The sequence below is a fragment of the Corvus moneduloides genome, chromosome 8 (assembly GCF_009650955.1).
Source record: "Corvus moneduloides isolate bCorMon1 chromosome 8, bCorMon1.pri, whole genome shotgun sequence".
In the NCBI taxonomy this organism is placed as follows: Eukaryota; Metazoa; Chordata; class Aves; order Passeriformes; family Corvidae; genus Corvus; species Corvus moneduloides.
Window position 1 is genome coordinate 21,721,495 of NC_045483.1, and position 20,362 is coordinate 21,741,856.

Consider the following 20,362-nt stretch of genomic DNA (forward strand, 5'->3'; position numbering starts at 1 on the left):
ACTTGGTAATAGCTGCAGATACTTGGGCCAAAAGATGTGGGGTTGCTGTAACAAATGTCATGGCACCATGTCCAACTGCAGTAAACCAGACCTTTGTTACTGATGAGTTAGATGCCTTCTGAAATCACTAGCAAAATGTAGTGTTAGTGTGTTCCTCACCTGTGAGGTAATTATATGACCGGGCTATATGAGGAGTGGGAGAAACTCAGTAGAAGAGCCATTCTGGTCATTATGGGTTCTTCTTTTAGTTGTAGGGACTTAAGGAATGATTTTTGCACTACTATGCTTGTTCAGTGCTTGTTTATGGAATAAGTGGTAATCACCTGAACATCACCTGAATAACCCTGTGATGTTTGTTTTTGGAGGTGGGCAAAGATTTTTAGGTACTTAAATCCCAATTCAGATCCTGGAACCACAAAAGTATATCAGACTAAGCCTTATGGAAGGTTAAATGTTATGAGGAGTGCAAGCTATTTATGTTCTCTCTTTCTTTTGGTCCAATACTCTAGTAATAACTGGGCTTGATTAGGAAGTAGTGTAACTAAATAGCTTTGGAGGGTATTTTTTTTTTGTTCTGAAGAATGGGAAAACATTTTCATAAGGGCTCAGGTTGAGTGGGGTTTTTTGTGCCTTTATTTTGTTTAATTGCTAGGAATACTTTTTATTTCTTGCTAGGTTATCTCCCTCTTCATTCCCTCCCCAGTTTAACATGTCTGCTACTTACGACTCAGTTGTGGCGTAGGTATTGTACTGTGTGTCATAGTAAGGCTGAAATTACACATGTGCATGTTTCTGTTTCTGAAGGAGTGGACATGGAGGCACGAGCTACGTGTAGTGAAAGCGGTGGATGGGACAGGGCCCAGTGTTGTCTTGGGAAGCTCAAAACTTAACTTGTAAAGTTCTTTACCTCTTCAAATCACAAAAATATTCTATTTTATCTAGAATATGTGCGTGACTTCAAGAAAATAAAAATCTTCTCTAGAGATATCAGTTTATTCATGCTATTCAGGACTTTTCTTATGTGCCTACTTGAGAGTAGACAGTTCCTTTGCATAGAATGTGCTGCCTGTCTTGTGACTTGAACAGCATGGAAAGGTAAATACGTGTGGAGGCGATTAACATTGTGCTCTTGAGTTACTGCACATGTCTTTAAGCACATTTTTAGTGTGACTGTCTCTGTTTTGCCAGATGTTGCTATAGTGTGTTATGCTGACTTTAGGGCTCCTGTAGTAATATGCAGTGACACCATGCCCTGTCCTGAAGGAGACTGGGGTAAAGACTTCAAGCTGGAGACATGCTCAGGCTGCTGAACTGCTCAGTGTGTCCTAGCAGCTACATATGGAGCTGTGATTGCTGCCACCTTTTGCAGAGTTGCTGCTGGTTTTGAATTCCTGTAGAAAGGAGTGTTGGTATCATTCTCTTAGCTGGATCTGTCACTTTTTTTTCTGTCAGGTAACTCGGCACAGGTTTTCCCAGCACATGGATGTCGTGTCTCCCAAGGTGTCTTTGCACCAGCCACCTGTTGCTGCTGCTGATTTCCAAGCTAACTAAATCTGGGAAGCCACCATGCTAAACTACATCTGTGTTGAAAGTATTAAACATAACTCTTAAAACAGGAAGCTGTGAGGTTGTCATAGTAGCCTGAGCTTCTAGACACTTTATTTTGGTGGTCTTCCAGCTATTTGTCCATGTGAGTTTCTGTGGGCAGTAGGAAAGGAGTATGTCTGTGCCTCAAGAAAATGTATTGAAAGCAAACAGATCATTAATGTTGGCTTTTGCTCAGATCAAATGTAAATGCCTTTCTTATATTATGTATTAATGGTCTTCGTTTGTTTGGGTTACTTTCTAATGCAGAATTGTTTGAAAAGAAATGAATCTTTTTTGACTTTGTTCGGATACACCAAGCTTAATGAAAAGCAGTTTGAACTAGATCTGTTTAATGAGGCCTGCTTCTATCAAATTTACTGCCTTAAACCCAACTACAAATAAAGTGAATTAAAGACCAAATTATTTCAATACAGATGTGCATTGAACCAGAGTGTTATAATGATTAATTTCCTCAAGTGTTTAATTCCCAGTAGATTTTTGTGTCAACAGCCAAAAAGGAATTTATTGACTTTACATTAAGCATAGTTTGGTCTAGTTGATTATATTGTTCAAGTGTAAATTAGTGGGTGGTAGAAGACTGTGTTGTATTGGAATTTTATTTTGTCTTAAGCAAGTTATCTCATGCCTTATTAGCAGTGCTTAAAATATATAGTTCTGACTCCTGAAAGAGATGCTGGGGCTTTCAGAGGTGTTAGGGTTTCTCCTATTCATTATGTAAGAACTTACACATTCAAGCAGTTTTCCTCCTGCCCAACCCTGAGTGCTGTCAAGACTCTCTAGTAGATTTGAATGTTTTGTGGCAAATTTGCTAGGTTTGTTTAAATTTTATTTTACAAGTGATGTTTAGGTTCAGTTTCAGCATACACAAATACACAGACCATTTTCTATCTGGGATAAGCATGGTCTAGATGCAAAACACTTCCCATAGCTTCCCTTCCAAGTCCTGTCTTGTACATCTGTTTCTCTGAATAGATGACTTTCATTTGTCTCTGCTTTTTATGGATTGCAGTCAGGAAACATGATTTGACTAATGTCTCCTGTCTAATACAAAGATAATGCTAGAGGAGTATCTATTTTTTTGGTTGTGTTTTAAAGGGCTGCAGATGCCATGTGGAGTAGTTAATACAGTGTATTTATCATTGTCAAAGAACTTGTATCCTCAAATGCATTCTCTTCTCCTGTACCCAAACATGCCATCAAAGTATCATTAGAAATGATAGGTGTTGAAATAGATGATCCTGATAGACCTTTTTATATTTCAATTAAAAATTGTGCTGTGCAATTTTTTTTTTTAAAAAGCAAATTTCTAGTTGGGCATGACAGCCCTCCAGTTTGAAAAATAATTACTGTTGGATCGAGCTTTCTGTTTTGTGCCTGTTATCAAGTTATCTATCAAAGAAAATAAGATGAACATTTAAAAGGTTCAGATCAAAGGCAACTGATTTAGCTACACTGGAGGCTCCCATCTTTTAATTTAAAATGTATCTATGACTAACTGATTACCTCTTACATTTATAAAAAAATATTGACATCCTGCTAAAGTATGCAGTGACCTCGCTTCTAGCTGAGTTGTGTAGGTTTCACTGCAGGCACACTGAAAGCATTGATATTCCTGTAACCTTTTGAGGCAAGATATGTGTTTAGTGTATTAATGAGCTGGTTGTAGTGATGTACAGTAATTTCATCCTTGGGTAAAAACAGATGTGAAAGATTCTGTTTTAATATTTAATCAAGCTCAAAGCCTCTGTTGGCTTGTTTAAGTTGACCTGACAGCATTATACCTGGAAACACTTTGAATTAAACCCTGAGTGCTTGACCTTGTTCAAATAGTTGTAATTTAATAAGGCTGCTGTCTTTGTGGAGATAGTGCGGCTAATGGGCAAATCTTTTCTTGGCCAGGATTGCTTTTTATTGCAGTGGAAAAACTTGGTATCTGCTGTTAAAAAGATCTTAATCAGCTGAAGTAATAAAAATGAAATAAATAGAAAAAAGAAGTTTGTATGCGAGTTGCTAGTCCTAGATTATAGTTTAAAAAGGAATTCTAGAAGATACCTGCTTTGAGTGTCTTCAGCATTCGTTTGTTACAGGTTTCTGGCAATTACGGTACTGTAGCTCATCTCTTGCCAGAACTTTTCTTAGGGTTAGGAAGCTCTGTTTCTGTAGTGGTATATATTGTTTTGGACTCAGTAAAGTCAGAGCTTGCATCAGTTTAAGGCAAATTGAATGCTTTTTAAAGTTTTTATTTGGTTGTTGTTGTTTGTGTGGGGTTTTTTGTTTTGCCTGCTTCCCTTCTTGTGCCTGCAGTATTTCTTCGGCATGTTTCTCAAAAGAATGCGCCAGGAAGAGGTGGGAGGGAAAGGCTCCAATGGTTGTGAACAAGCGTCACTCTATTAGCTAAACTTTTGTGAAAAGAGGTGGCAGTGGAGTAGAAGAAAGATAAGCTGTGAGCATCAAAGTAGATTTCAGCATGGTGTCTGGGGTCTAAATGAAATAGGCTAGGTAGTACTGAGAGAGAGAGGGGTCCTGAGCAGTTCTTGTTCATTAAATGTAATCACAAAGCTGGGAATGAAATGAGAGAAAAACATCAAGATCCATATCTCCCTAATTCCATGTGTATATTCAAAGACTTAATGAAATCGTTAGACTTCCTGAAGACTGACTGGACAGAACTGCACTGCTGTTAAAATTTGCCATCAGATTTGACAGTTTATTTGACTGTCATGTTTACCAGGGTTAAGGTTGTGTTTTAGAAATCCTATAAACTGCATAATTTAAATAACAATACTAAAATCAGAATTAGTTTGAAACAATTTTCACTCTGAAATACAGCAACACTTACAGCTACAGTGTTGTAAAATATTGTATGTTTGTTGCTAAAGAGTATTAGTATAGCTTGAAAGTACATATTGGCAAGGACTGTATCTACTTACAAGAACGCTTCCACATGCTGAAACAAACATGCCTCACTATGCCAAACAAAACAATAATTCATTAAAATCACTTTTTCTCACTCTATCAAAATAGAACTTTTATTCCGAAATTTAGTAAGGTAATTATAGTTTTAATGTAGTAGAATTTATATTGTGTAGGTTATTATATTACAGCTTTCTTCATATTCCTAGGATGCAGTTGATAAACATGATACGTATGGATGCATGCATTCAACACTTCTGTTCTAGAATCAAGCAACGGATCAGGGTAAGCTTGACCATGCATTATAAAGAATTACAGTAATACTGACTGATGACCCAGAGTAGATCCAACACACGGTCATTTCTTCAGTCATGATTTTTTGCAAAGGCATTAAAAGGAAATAGCTGTTCATAGTCCTCTTAAACCTTGCTGAAGGTAGTTGTGGGTGGTCTTTGGCTTATGTGGGTGAAGAAAGGAAAACAAATTCTAAAATAACTGTTCTTTCACCTCATAGTTACTTATTTTATTGACACCTTATCTTTAGGGATTTTAATTGTTTCTGTAGTTTGAAAGCTTGATCATGGTTTGTCAAGCTCAAGAAGTGTTGAGTTTGCTTCTCTGATTTGTCATCACTGTTTTGTGCAGTAGCCTGTTTCTTCTGAAGCTTGTGTTTCTACTAAAACTGTAGCCCAAGTATGAGGACACTGGTGACAGAAAGTGGCTGTCAGCAGTGCATTAGTATTAGGAACCTCTGGCAAGATGTCAGCTTCAGTTTCATTCTGTGTTTTTGTGGATCTTCTTCAGATTCTGCTTTGGCTGTTGAAATGTTAGCTAGCAGAATTTTGGCACTTTATTGTTGCATGGTTTTACCTTGGAAGGCTGATGATGTGAGGCTTTTCACCTCCAGAGGACTATTGGAAGTATGGTTCAGGCCCTTATCTTGGCTGCTTGCATGCTTATGTAAATGAAAGGAAGTCTCAGTCCAGTCCTTTAAGAACAGGTGTCCATTCTAGGCTTAATCACAGTAATTTCATGGCCTTGGAAATTTCAACAGCCTGGCCTGTTGATTCCCTGTAGCAAAGGACGTATGTGAAGGTATTGCCCTTTAATATAGTCATTCCTATTTTGATTTCTTAGAACGTATCTGAAGCCATCTGATGACCACACTTGAGGAAGCTCCATGTGCTGCACTTGCTCTATGTGCTAAAAATACATTTCCCAGGCCCATTGCAGTGATACCACAGCAAGCTGGCAGGTTTCTTCTGTTGCCTCATTTTCTTGGTAGGACCTGGGACCTTGCAGGTAACTGCCTGTTAATTGGTGCTGGAGTCATGAAGACAGATGTGGCTGCTGCTTAGACCCAAGAGGTAGCAACTAATTTTGCTATTAGGACAGAGACTTCAACTCAGGCTTATTTGATTTGGATGTGATTGAACCACTACCCCATCTTTCCCATAAGCAGGAGGAAAAAAAAAAGTAGTTTCAGTGTTGTGGCAGATTGACAGGTTTTGTATGGATAGAAAGTATCTACTTTCTCTGCTTCTTTCAGCAGTGCTAGTTTATTCTGAAATACATCCATCGTGGATACACACTGCTGGGTAGAGATGCTTAAGCTGAGTCTGGTCCAATATATGGAAGTAGTACTGGTATTGGAGCTACAATTCCACAGAGGGGGGAAAATAGTACATTTGTTAAGGATATTTGCTTGCTGATTTACTTTTTGTTTTCCTACATTAAAAAAAAAATAGAAAGCGGTTGCAGTTAGATTGCAACTGCAGTCAGCATCAGTCAGATGTACTTTGCCCATCTTCCCTTGGTAAAGTTGAACTTAATGGCTGGATCACACAGTTAACTTCTACTCAAGCAAAAATGACAGGTAGGTTTTATGGAAATGGAGAGTGGCAAGTTGATGTCTTTGGAAGCATTACTGCTGAAAGAGGAGTGGGGACAGCTCTATCTTCATCTTTGTGTTTGATACTTTACATAATGGTACAGGTAGCAGTCAGATAAAGAGTTAATATATGTATACTGGATTATATGTTCCTTCTTGGTAAGATGGAGATCCAGGGTAAATAGCAAGGAGGAAGAATATTGAGGTTCTAAGTGTGAGCATGATGGATATATTTTGAGAATTTGAAGCTGAGGAGGTAGTGAAGATAGATAATCCAGTCAGAAGCCGATATTACTAGATGTGTTGTTCTGAGAAATGAACTATTCCTAAATGTCCAAGATTCTAGGTTAAGCTAATGTTTCTTAGTGTGAAACTAAATACTTTCAAAATCTGATGGTTTTAAGGGATATTTCATAGCTAGAATAAAGAGAGAAATCTGTGTTGTTTTTCTGCTTTTATAGCAATAGAAGTGGATTTCACCGTCTTGTTTCAACGCAGGATCTACATGTTCTGTGCAATTAGCCTGCTAAGATAGGCAGATGTAATGAGGAACAATGTTTTCATTTCTTTAGTGTGGTGTTTCTGGCCTTTCTGACCTCTTCTCTCCCATCTTGTTCCCATTACAGAACACTGGTTTCAAACCCCACATTTTTTCTGTTTGTGTACATTAATGAAAGATGCAATGCAGCTAGGAATTGCTTGATTTTATTTAATAAGATGATCATGGAGTCAAATTTAAGCCCTTTTATTTTTGTGTGGGGTTTCTTTGGTGGTGGTTGTTGTTGCTACAGACAGACTGAACAAAATAGCCCAGTGAGTGGGTGTTGCTTTGGATGCACTTTTGGGCATGTATTTGTAAGAGATTAAGCTGGAATCTCTTGTATATATAACTGCCCCCCATCCTCTTAGATCTCATGTAATATAAGTACAACACATTATTCTTGCCTGGAAAGTGTGCAGTGATATTTTTGATTTGCAGGCTCTCTAGAAGCTGTAGACTTGTAATAAGAGTGGTATGCTTTCCTGTGGTTGGGATGAAAATTTTTTAAATTTACATATGTAGTACGGATTGGAGAACTGCCTTTGAATTATTTTGTTGCAAGCTTCTCCATTTAATTTGCCTTCCTAAAAAATCAATACATACATAGGTAATTAAACCAGAAATCAGACTAGGTTAGTTTCCTCAGTAGGAGGTGCAAATAGTTTTACAACCTGTTTGTCATGACTACAGCTTTTTCTGAAGGTGCCAGCAATTAGCTGTGTTGATTTAGCTGTAAACTTGGTATCAATACCTTGCTCTGTGCCTACAGAGTGATCAGTGTCACATTGAGTGCTGCATGCTAGGATCTATCTAACATAGTTCTCTAACACCAAGCCCAGGGGGGACTAGCAGCACGAGCAGCAGCTTGCTTTTGACAGCAGAATGTCCTTGTTGCTATTGATTAGATTGTTCAGTGAAGTGAAAAAACATTGATCCAGCTTTAAACTGGTAGTTATATGATAATCCTGGAGATGAATGAGTATCAAGTGGAATATTGCTGGGGGGAGGTGGCATGGGGGGAATCCAATACTGGTTTTCTTGTGTAACTAATAATAGGCTAATGACACTTGAAAAAAATAGATGTTTTATTATTTAGATCGACACTAAATTAAATGCAGCTAATAAATATGAACCAGATCTTTCTGCACAACAGATGTAAACAGCTGTAAAATGACATATGTCTCCTCTCTCTAATTTCCCAAATCCCTGTTTGCTACTGCTCTCTAGTCTGGGCACTGGAAGTAATGCTGATGTTTTCACTGGTGGAGGGTTGGGGCATTGCTCTTGCAGTGTTTTGGTGTCTGATTAGTGGTTATGTTTGGCACTGAGCTGCTCTGAAATAACATGCTTATGTTTTGGAGCCAAAGTCAGTTCATCTTATCCTCCTATTACATCTAAAGCTATCTGTGTTGTGTTGGTTTTTCTTTGGAAAGCTAACTTATTTCTTCCTTTTTTCTTCCTGAAATGAAGATTCTTCAGTGATTGTGGGGTGGAATATTAGCTTTGAGCTAGATCTCCTAACACTTGGTCTCCTAATTCTCAGATTATCAGGCTATCGTGGATGAATGAGATGGCACTGCAGGCATTAATGTTTTCTGGAATTTGAGTCTGCTTTGACTTTTGCACTCAAATGTTTTGCTTTGATGTGGGTTCTTCTTATACAGCTCCCTTAAGAATGAGAAAGGCATCTTGAATATAGGATGGGAGGGTCCTCTTCCCCAGTCATTATTATAAATGCCATTGTGTATTGCTTAGCCAATGTTTTGGCATCAGTAGTGGAGAATGGCAGCACCTCTGTGTTCCTGGCTATGAGAGTTTTGGTGCCTGCTCAACCTGGGATCCAACATGACTTAGATTTGAGGGGTGACAGCATCTCAGAAGGTTGTGTTTGCAACAGTGTGCTCTTGAATCCTTGTTACTACTACGTTTCACCAGCTTTTAGGGTTGGGGTACTAGGGAGCAGAGTTAAGGGGTGCCCTGTTATTCTTGCACTGTGTACTTATTTTTTACTCTGTAAAGATACGATGGCACATACTTTGAGGAAGATGTCATGCAAAGATCCTGTGTGGAGATCTCCGTTTCTTTGTTTGGTGTGGTTCACAGAGCCTTCTTCAGATACATGCAGCAACTATAACTTAGTTTAAGAAATCATATGGGCAGAGCAGTCTGCATGTCAGCCTTGAAGAAATGCCAGAATTCATTCTCCTTCTCTGTAGACTGTTGTTGTTGATTTGGGAATAGGGATTGCTTCAGGATATGACACGTCCAAACTCTGCCCTACAAGAACATTGCAGTCTTGGATTTTCAGCGTTATAACTTACTTTGGGCAGGTCACATTAATTAGAGATGATACTAAGCTTATGGAGGCAAAAGTGGTTTCAGTGTTATTCCTGTTCTACAAAACATTATTTCGTTGTTTCCTCTTGGTGTGTTTCTCCACTGCTCTTTTATCTTAACTATGAGATCTAGTAGTCTTTCAGGAGGTGTTGACAGGGCAACTCCCCCTGCCCCCCCCCCACCACTACCCTTGAATTTACTACTAAAACATGAATAATCATGTCTTATGTTTACCCTTCAGTCTTGCTTTATATACTTCTTGTGATCAGATGATTATGTACTTAATTGAGAAACTAGAGGTGGCAAATCAATTTAAGTGCTTGGCTGTAGTTGTCCTCAGTATTGAAATCATGATGATATTGCAAAAGAGCCTGGTTGCATCAGTTACCTCCTTTGCCTTACATGCAGATTTCAAGTGTATGCACCTGTGTGAAATACACATTTTCCCTTTCTCCTACCTCCATGCTAATCTGGATATAAATCTGTTCTCTTGCCCGTGTTGTATATTTTGTTGCTTTAACACAATTTGTTGTATGTAGTTGGGGAATTTAGGGGACCATTACATTAGATCAATTGTATAAGTTAAGCCTGGACATCCACAGTTGATTCGGTTTATTTGCTTTATTTCTAGCATCATTAAGTATTGTAACTTTTGATTTGTGGTTAGATTGTGCTTAGATGGCAGTAGTGAGTGTTTGCAGCTCTGCTATGCTGCTCCTTTTGCAGAGCTGCAACTGAAGAGCTGGGAATTAATGTTAAAAACTGTTCAGAAGGCAAAAAACTATGCAAAATGCTTCAGTTCTTTAAACTCTTTCTTATGGTTTTCCTTCCAAGAGGGGAGATGGGTGGAGTATTTAGGACGAAATAGAGATGCACTTAACTTTCAACATAAATTACACATACATCATAATGTGAGTGTATAGACAAACCCTTTTTTATAATCCAGATTTTTGAGAAGGTCCTTTCATGCAGCGGGGAGGTGTACATTAGAGCTGCATGCTATTTTAAAAAGATAGCTTCAAGGCCAAATGTGTTTCCAAAAACATGTTTATTGGACTTAAGACTATTGCACACATTTATTGATATGCAGAAATGCTCTTTCTAGCATTAGTTACTTCACTTGTTCAAGTAGCAGAAGCTCAACTTGAGTCCTTTCGTCCACATAAACGAGGTATGCAGAGTTTTGTCATGTAGGAGACAAATGCTGGATGGTTTTCGGGCCTGGGACCGTATTTTCAGGACACTGGAAAATTCTCTTTTTTTCTCTTGTGGTCAGAATAGAAATTTGGTATTTCTGGTGTCCTCTCTGACCCTCAATCATATGACCAAATATTTTTATCAGTTTTTCTTTGTGCTACACAGTCTGTACAGTTTTCATGCATACCTGATAGGCATTATGAGGCAGTTAATGGGTTTGGTTGCTAGATGATCACTTTTCAAACTGAAGTAATATGAAGGCATCTCCCTAAATTCTTCCTGATAAAGCTGAATGAGTGGAAGGGTCAGTTTAAAAAGTTGTTACATTTTTTTGAGGTAAAACAAGATGGTATAGTCTAAAACTGTGAATAGTGTGTCAGTTGGTGGGTGTGTTGTCTTAAGAGTAGAATTGCTTTAGAATTACTTTAGAATCCTAACATGATGTCTAGGGCAAATAGTGAAGTTCTTTCAGAGAAATTATGCTTGCTTTAATCCCTGAGCAGATCAAGTATAGATGAGTGCATGTTGATTAACTCTGCTAAATTAGAGCGTGGAATCACTTACAAATTGCTTTATATTCCAAGTGTCCCAGAAACTCTTCATTTCAACAGTTACTGCACAGTCCTCTCACTTTTGTCTCCAGTGTACTTGGAAGTTTGGGGCAGGAAGAAGGTTCCATGTCTCTGTAAACTTAGTCTTTAGGGTGAAAAGTTCTTGGTGTAACCACTGCTGAGAATGAATTAATATTAATTTGTTATGTTACCTTCCCTGAGCTGACACCGTTCGATGAAGAGTGTGCTGTAGGCTTCTCTCCTTTTTTTCCTCATATCATTTGGGGGTACATGTCTATGCTGATCATGACACAATAACACTCTGTGCAGAGCTGAAGGCCAGCTACATATTCAGCTTCAGTTCCAAGGGATAAGGTCAGAGCTCCTAAGTGCTGGGCTCTCTTCTGGGGTGTTTAAGTATTGTGGGAAGAGCAAAGAACGGTCCTTAACTTTTGAGTTTTTTTCTAAACAGCGATGCTTTAATCAGCTATCCAAAGACAGTGGGAAAGGAGGCAAATTACAGATCCAAAACACAAACTGAAGCTCTTCGTTGAATTATTATTCTAGCAGCTGTTTGTAGCTTAATGTAGATGTTTTCAATTAAACGTGACTTACAAAAGCTGTAAAAATGCCCCAGTACATTGTTCAGAATTGCAGTGGAAATAAATTTCAAGTGAGAGAACGTGGGATTAACTAGTGCAGTAATAAATTTATGCCCCTATATACACTGAAGTTGCAACATGGCTCTGACATCTTATACAACTCTATCAGGTGGTATCATTGTGATTTGTCTGCTGGTAGGTTGTGACTTTTGCTTCCGTTTGGCTTCAGAGATTTTAAGCTTTTAGAGAATGTGCTTGTGATGGTTGATAGAAGGATTTATTCTTGAGAAAATCAAGAGGCTGCCCAGAGATTATTGAACCTCCACCCTTGGCAGTGTTCAGGACTCTGATATTGATTTGCTGTGTTTCTCTGTTGTCTGACTTGACATCAATTTATGTTTTTACACGGAATTTATCTCCTTTTATGGTGTGCCTAGAGAAGATTCACCATAGGTGTTCTGGGGAAAAGTCATTCATCTTAAGTGATATTGGTTTCCAGGAGTGTGTGTAGGTTTATATGGGGAATACCTTTTCTCTCAGCTGATGACTTCAGTATTCCATTATACTTTCATTCCACCTTTCTCCTCCAAACAGTGCAGATCCCCTAGAGGATGCTAGTCAGCAGACCATGAAGATGCTCAGCAGGCTGGAGCATCTGTCCTATGAAGACAGGATGAGAGAGTTGGGCTTGTTGCATTTGCAGAAGAGAAGGTTCCGGGGAGAATGTATAGCACCTTCCAGTATCTGAAAGGGCCTGTAGGAAGGCTGGTGAGGGCCTTTTTACAAAGGTGTGTAGTGATAGGACAAGGGGTAATGACTTTGAATGAAAAGGTTTAAGAGCAGGTTCAATTGAAATGGTTAAAGTAAGGTTTAGATTAGATATTAGTAATAAATTCTTTACAGTAAAGGTGGTGAAGAATTGTAACGGATTGCCCAGAGTTGGGGATATCCCATCCCTGTGAGTTTTCAAGACCAGGTTGGATGGGGCTTTGAGCACGGTGGTCTAGTGAAACACACACACACCCTCCACCACCATGCCCTGGTGGCAGGGGCTTGGAACTAGATGATCTTTAAGGTCTCTTCCAACCCAAAACACTCGATGATTCTGCAAATTCTTATGAGTAGGGAAGATGTCTTAGTGAAAGTGTTGATTTTTTCCTAGAAAGCAGTGCTGGAGTAGTGACTGTACTGCATGATTAACTATGATTATGGGCAGAGGAACATCAGTTTCTCCCAGGAAACAGAAGTCTTAAAATGTAGAAAAATACTCTTGTAATGTCCTTCCTCCTGAAGAAGGTAAGATGCGAAAAAAGTAAGAAATACTTTACTTCATTCTGTACCTGTGGATATTATCTGTAGTTATTGTGAAGGAGAATGGTGTCAGTACGTGAAAGATCTCATAATTAAAGTTGATGTTTTGGGGATGTTACAGTGCAAATTCTTTCTCCCGAGCTTCTGGGGGAGAGATGATGTTAGGAAACACTCACAGAATCACAATAGTAACAGCAGCTTTTGCTTACAGCTGCTGTTTTCTCTCCTGGCGACTTTCTGATATAGAGATGTTCTTCACCTTATTTTTAGCTGGCAAGGGGCATGATATGTAACCAAGCTATTAGTTCTCATCAGTCTTTTCCAGCACTCTTTGAACAATAAACTTTACTTCAGTGAATAACTGTCAAACTTATAACTGTTCTCATATGAATACTAAATCATTGAATTGCAATGATACAATTAAAAGGAATATAAATCTGCAGATTGTGTGGGCTGTTAGTGATACAGGATTTTCAGGGACTTTTTGAGAGCCTTTTTTCATAGCAGTAGAAATCCCTGGCTTCCTAAATCAACACTTCTGTCTGCCTGCATAGTCTTACGGTATCAGTTAAAGTGTCTTGGCCATTTGGGGCTTGAATTTTTTATCAGAGGGGCCTACAAGGGGGATTAAAAGTACATTACCAAGAAAAATTGATTTTTGCCTTTCTTTATATCTGACTTTAATGTATAATTTGAATTAATTGAATATTAGTTTATTGGCAGGTTGAAAAAGTAGATCTGAGACTGTTTTGAAATATAATAGTGATCCATGCTTGGTCTGGGTGCTACTAGATGTGTCCCAAACAAGAAATAAACCCACAGCAATTACAAGGATATTCCTGGTCCCAGATAAGTGCCACAGAATAAGTTGTGTGATTTAGGTTTGTTTCTCAAGTTCTATCAAACAAATTTCCAGAAATAGCCTGCAATTTTAAAGAGGTAAGAAAGATTAGAGTGAGAAGTTAGTTTCAGTTGCTTGATTCATGTATTTTGGCTTTTAAGCTTTGCTATGTTTTGAGTAGTAAAGTTGTAAGGGGGGGGTTGTGTGATATTAATACTTTCCCCTTCTTTTCCCCCCTCTTTTTCCTACTATCGTCATGTTTTGTCACTGTCATCTCTCTTCAAGTGTAGATTTATTTCTCATTCAAACTGTTGTTTTCTTTGGCAGGAGCTACAAGCAAGTCTGTGAAATTATGTAATGTCTGAAAAGTTATGTTCATGATTAATTAGCCTATCATGAAACTATTTTGGTGTATGTGGAATAAGTAGATCATATTTTTTATTTATTTGGCAGGGATAGAAGGCACTCTGGTCAGATCAAGTAACTTCGGAGTGCTTTGTATTAACTATTCTATACATTACCTGTTTACATTTGGAACATGAAAAGCATGTCTTTTTTATTGGTCACTTAATGTGAACCTCAGTTTTTTTTAAGGAAACGAGCTTGGGCTGCAGGTATTCCTTTTTTCCCAAATTGTATAATTTATAGTTGTTTGCTTAAAGCTGAGCCCCCTTTAAATGGAATATTCAAACAAAAATTTGCCAGGAGTTAAAAAACGGGGTAGTGCTATGTTATTTCTGAACTGTATGGATGTGAATGGCAGCGCTCTCACGGCTGTGGAGTCAGGATCTCAAACAGAATTTGAAGTCTGGAGGGAACTTTCTCTATTATTTATGCTGCAGGGCTTTTTCTTTGCTTCCCCTCCACAAAAACAAAAAACCCCACCAAACCAACCAAAAACCCCCCAAAAAAACAACAACAAAAAAGGTATCCCAGTGGAGTTAGGTTATAATCTGAAAATTCAAAGGTATGGATGTTGAACCTTTCAGATGTTGACTTGTTTATTAAGACTTCTTGCTAGTAATGAAGACCTCCACATTTTATTGTAAGCATCTAAGTAGAGAGAGAAAAGGCCTCTTCTGTGGGTTGGGCTATAGAGAGGTCTTAATAGCCTGTTACTGAAGTGGTCATGTTTTAGACAAGTAGTTTTCAAAACTTTTTCTGCCCTCTTTGAAACTTCTGATTTGCATCACTGAAGTGCTTTTTCACAAATCCTTGCTTTTTGCAAATTTCAAGGAGACACTGTGCCCATCCTAAATGTAAATACTCATTTAAGCTAGTTTTGCAGTTAAAAAACACCATATGTAATTTTTTGTTTTCACTATGTTGATGGCATTCTTATGGTGTAAATGCTTAGTTGTAAGTCTTTTAGATACTGGAAAGTTAAGGCACCAACAGACAAGATTTGTAAATAATAATTTCATTCAAACTGTTAAGAAACAGTGGTATAGTCAATCTTCTGGTCGTGTCTCAGGATCCACTATCTACTTGGTACTTCAGACTGGTTAGGGGGAGGTACTTTTCTCATACTAGCCTATATGGGAGCCTGAAATATGTAGTCTGTAGGGATTGGAATTGCAGGCTTCATTGCAAGGATCAGATTTTTGTTGTATTTATCTGTTGTTGCTAAAACAGCTGAATAGCGCATGCACGAAGTGAAAAAGTGAAACATGAAAGTGAGTTGTTTACTTGTCTTGGTCTTACAGGCTAATCCAGTCCTAAAGACTTTTCAGTGATGTATACAGGGTAGCTCTGGTCACGCTGCTTTGCCATTTCCATTGAGATACAGTATTTTCTCCTGTATGCAAAGGAAGAGGCAAGGGGGAAATCTTTGCACCGAAAATTTTGTCATGGATTCCTGCTGTATGTTTTAATGAGTTTATCACTGTGTCTTGTGCCAACCATGTTCCGCACTCATATGGAATTAGATCAAAAAGTGTTTTTGCAGTTCCACTGCACAAAAAAATGTAGTTTGAGTATTACTAGTGAGAGTTTTATTTTAATGGCCAGGGCCCTTAACTGTGGGTGATGCTGTAGGTACAGGTTATTTCACTGGTTAGCTCTTTTACTGGATGGAAGCAAACAGGGACTGCTTCCTGTCAGAGCTGAAAGGAGTTGATTCTAGAAGACTTCAATTTCAGACTTGGGTATGGTCCAAGAGTGCTGTTAGATGGATTTGCTAAGTGATGATTTCTTAATTCACTCTTTCCTTTGGTTTTACCTTTTTGTTGCAGTTGCTTATCACCTTCTGTTGGCTATCAGCAGTACAGTTGCTGCTTTTGAAGCAGAGCATAACTACCTTTGAAGCCCTGTTGAAAAATCCCTCACAAAATTACAGTAAACAAGCTATTGACTTAATGAACTTTATTATGACCCTTCTCCTGTCCTTTTTTGTGTCCTTTTGCACAAATGCTGATGCTAGAATTCATATGTTTTCCTTGAGTAGCATGGCAATTTAATATCATTGGTAGGACAGAGAATGGCCTCATGAGCTTCATAGACTTTAATACTTGGAAATAGTGTGGAAAATAAATTGAGACCAATGCTTGAGAGCCTCACTGGATTTGTTTCTAAAAGCCACGCAATAGAAGTTGCTGCAATAATTTTTTTTTTTATTCCCCTTTTCTCCCCTGGTCCCCCAGCTTAAATGTAATACTTAAGGCAAATTTTAAGCCTCTTTCCTTCAAGAGACTTTCATTTAATTTTATATAAAAGGCCTACTTGAAAGCCTTTCTAAGAAAAACTGGTCTTCTGTGAAATGTTTACTGGCTTTGTTCTGAGCTGTTCGAGCTCTGGTTTACATCACATGGCTAGCTGGCAGTGCTTTATTATATTCTAAGGGAGATTATTTTACTTTATTTGTAAAATGACCTACAGTGATCTGGGTTTTTAATTATGAAATTGCTTTTTGATTTGGGGCATTATAATTTCTTGACAGTGTGTCACTATTGAACATGATGTATACATACAAAGAAGCAGAGACTGACAAAGCAATCTGTTTCATTTGTTGGAAGTGCCAGCCTCTGGGGTAACTCCTTGGGGTATAGGGCTACTGTGCCTATTCACCTTTATTATTCTCTGCCATGGATTTCAGAACACGATCAAGCAAAAAACTGCTACTCTCCCAAGTCTTGTATAAAATGCACTGTATGTACTTTACTGAGCTGGCAGATTTTCAGTGGCTTTGTGTCTTGAGCAATGGCTTGTAAAGGTAAATGCCTGCGAGTGATTTCAGTATCTTGGCTGTTGAATAAACTGCTTTTCTTCTCAAGAATAAAGTTCAGTTCCTGTCAGGGGAAAAAAAATGGAGCTGTTAGCATTTAATCAGCTGTTTGTCCAGCATTCTCTTGCTTCAGGAAGGAGACCAGGAATTACTTCATTTTTAAATTAATAGATAGATAAATAAGTAGATTTTCATTACTTGTATTACTCTGTAGCTCACCTGACAGAGAAGTATCTTAGTGCTGGTGTTTTTTACTACCAGTGACTAAAAATAAAAGGTCAATGGCCAAGCTGCTGCCACTTGTTGCCTGTAGGAATTTGAGCTTAGCCAAGTCATTTTTCTACTACTTGGGCCTTGGTAAGAGAAGTGGCTGTGTTATTTACAGTGATATAATTTATACTGCATTTGCTCTTGAAATAATTGAGCAGAAAGGATGTCAAGTTATATGCATGAGTTAACACTAAATACTTTTTTAAACAAAACCCAAAATGTACACAACAAAAACAAAATGTAAGTGCTCTCTATTTAAAGCTTCTATTTCCTAATCATATCAGTGGAAGAAATCCAAAGAAATAGTTGTCTTGTAATCCCATATCAGGTTCTGGAATTTGTGGCCATAATAATTTTGCTTTGGTCCTAATATTTTTCCCTTGCTTTATATTTTACCCTACATGAGGCAACTAGGCAGGATGTGGCTTGACTTTCTGCGGAAATTCACCTACTTCATCTTGGAGTAGAACAGGGCCCTGCTTGTTTTATTTAGAATTGCATTTCAAACACTAGCCCAGTTTCAAAAAGCCCTGCTTCTGTATTTAGTATACTGCTATTCAAATCTAGATTGTGCTGACAGTAAATTTGCCCCAAAGAGTAAACTAGATAAAATATGCATATGATCAATTTAATATGCAATTAAACATTTTCCCTGAGCAATTAGCATCAAGACAACTAATAATTATCCTGTGCCATGCTGCAAACATTATACGCATTTATGTAGGATGACTTTGGTAATAAGTTATGGATAAAAATATGCATATATACAAACATCTGAGTAAACATAATATAGCAATGAAGCATGTGCTTTTCATACTGAAGTTTATTTAATCTGCTTAAAAAAAAAAACTTTTCCCAAAGAATGTAAAAGTTGACATGCTCATGGGATCATGGGCTGTGAATTGCACCACTGCTTACCTTGTGGTTACATGTGTCACCTGCTTCATTCTAGTTGCAGTGCAGTAAAAGATCAAATTTGGAGTTGGAAAATGCAATCCCATTTGAACAACTGTATATACATTTGACAAAAACCAGTGGACGCTATGTTTGGAAGTCTCCTAAGCATATGAACAAACTGAGATAAAGAGGACATTATGGAAATTAGCAAGGGATGAGAAGAATTGTAGAAAGCTAGATACATAAGGCACTTTACCTCTGAATGAATACCTAGTAGTGTATTTGAAGATGAGACTTGTAGGACATCATTTTTATTGTAAAGAGTGCATGACAAGTAACAAATGTGTGATGCTCTTAAGACATCTAGATGGATTTAAAGAATTGAGTTTTGAGGGAATTGGGAAGAGCAAAAACTCATTACTTTAGAAAAGAAAAATTTAACCTACATGAAATGAAAAAGTGTCACTTGGAAGTTGTGGCATTCTTTGACTAGTGATAGGTATGTAAGGAGTAACACAATTTATGGATAATCTGCTTGGTTGGATTTGCAGTAGTGATTTCACTTTGGTCTGTGAGAGTCAATGGACTACTTGGAGAGGGAATGAAGAAAAGCAAGCCTGTTGTTGGTGCGCTTGAGGTTGTTTTGTTTTGAAGAGTGTAGTTTAACAAACACAAGCATACAAACAAAAGAAGTCTTTTAGCCAGAAACTGGATATTAAGATGTTTAGATTTTTAGCCAGTTGGTGGTCTCAAAGTAGGCAAGTAAGGGAGCGGAAAGGATGAAGTTTGGAATTAAAAAATTGTGGAGCCCCTTAAAATTTAAATGTTATTGAATACCATTTCAGATGAGTCTGAAGACAAAAGTTTTCTGTGTCTTAGGTGTCAAGAAAATGGAACTGAGTTATCTTTATATAAAGTCTAACTTAGAAATGTGTTTTGAATTATTTCCTGAGGGTACCTTGCAGAAGGTGAAAGAAGGGGTCAAACCCAATTGTAGTTAAATGTGGAATTGCCTACATGCAGTACCGGTGTTGCATGGCCTGTTCAGTTTCATCTATTTGATAGAGACAACTTAGATGTGTATTCCTGAAGGAACTATACTGCCAACAGGTATTAATAACATAGCTGAAAAGTGTTAAAATAACTTTTTTCCCTTGGTCTTTTCACTTCAAAACCATTGAAGATAGAATTTCAGGAAGTCTGAAGACTGCTTGGCCCAAGGTTATGTTTGCAAATGTAGGTGATGCTCATCAGAATTACAGGAAGATGTAAATAGAAAACTGCAGTATATATTGGATGTAATATTGGATGTATTTTCAGCTTGAGCCATTGATAACCTGATACGCAAAAGTACCTGATAGTGGCAGGTTCTGTAGCTGGGCTCTAATCTCCCAGTGGAGAATGCCTAAGAGGGAACTTGAGGATTTCCTTCTTCATAGCCCAGTTATATTAATAGCCTTGGCTACAGAAGTTTTTATTATTTAAAAACACTCTTACTATTACAATGGAAAGGTGAATACATTTTTAAATTGTTTGGTCCCAGTTGCAGGACCAAAGCAGGAAACCTACAAATTAAAGAACAAATTCCTTCCCATTCACGAGGGAAAAGCTTGCTTTCTTCTGTAGTGCTACCACAGTGTGCTGCTATTGACTAGGGTGGAGTTTTATTTTCCTTATAGTAGCTATTGTAGGATAATATTTTGGGTTTGTGCTAGAAATGGTGTTGGAAATGTAGGGGTAGTGTTGGTTATTACTGAGCAGTGCTTACACGGAGTCAAGGCATCTTCTGCTTCTCTCACATCCCCACCAGTGAGGAGGTTGGAGGTGTGCAAGAATCTTGGAGGTTATCTAGGCAGGACAGCTGATCCCAGCTGACCAAAGGGATGTTCCATACCATTATGCTCAGTGTATAAAGTGGAAGTGAGAAGAAGGCAGTGGGGTACACCAACACTGGGCGATGGTGTTTGTCTTCCCAAGTAACCATTCCATGTGAAGGGTCCCTGCTCTCCTGGCGATGGCTGAACACCTGCCTGCCCGTGGGCAGTGGTGCATGAATTCCTTGGTATGCTTTGCTTGTGTATGTGGCTTTTGCTTTGGCTGTTAAACTGTGTTTATCTCAGCCCATGGGTTTTTACTCTTCTGGTTCTCTTCCCCGTCCCTATGTGGGGGTAATGAGCTGT

At 38.2% G+C, this 20,362-nt stretch overlaps 1 protein-coding gene across 8 annotated transcripts in view; it reads left to right on the plus strand.

Moving 5' to 3' along the window:
• KAT6B (lysine acetyltransferase 6B) overlaps window positions 1–20,362 on the plus strand; it is a 110,731-nt gene that overhangs the window by 26,664 nt on the left and 63,705 nt on the right. The window contains exon 3 of one of the 8 annotated variants that reach the window (XM_032115660.1): window positions 4,731–4,806. The exons of the other annotated variants lie outside the window; for them this stretch is intronic. Coding sequence (XP_031971551.1) covers window positions 4,731–4,806 — 76 coding nt within the window. The remainder of the gene's footprint in view (window positions 1–4,730; window positions 4,807–20,362) is intronic. 8 annotated transcript variants of the gene reach the window in all.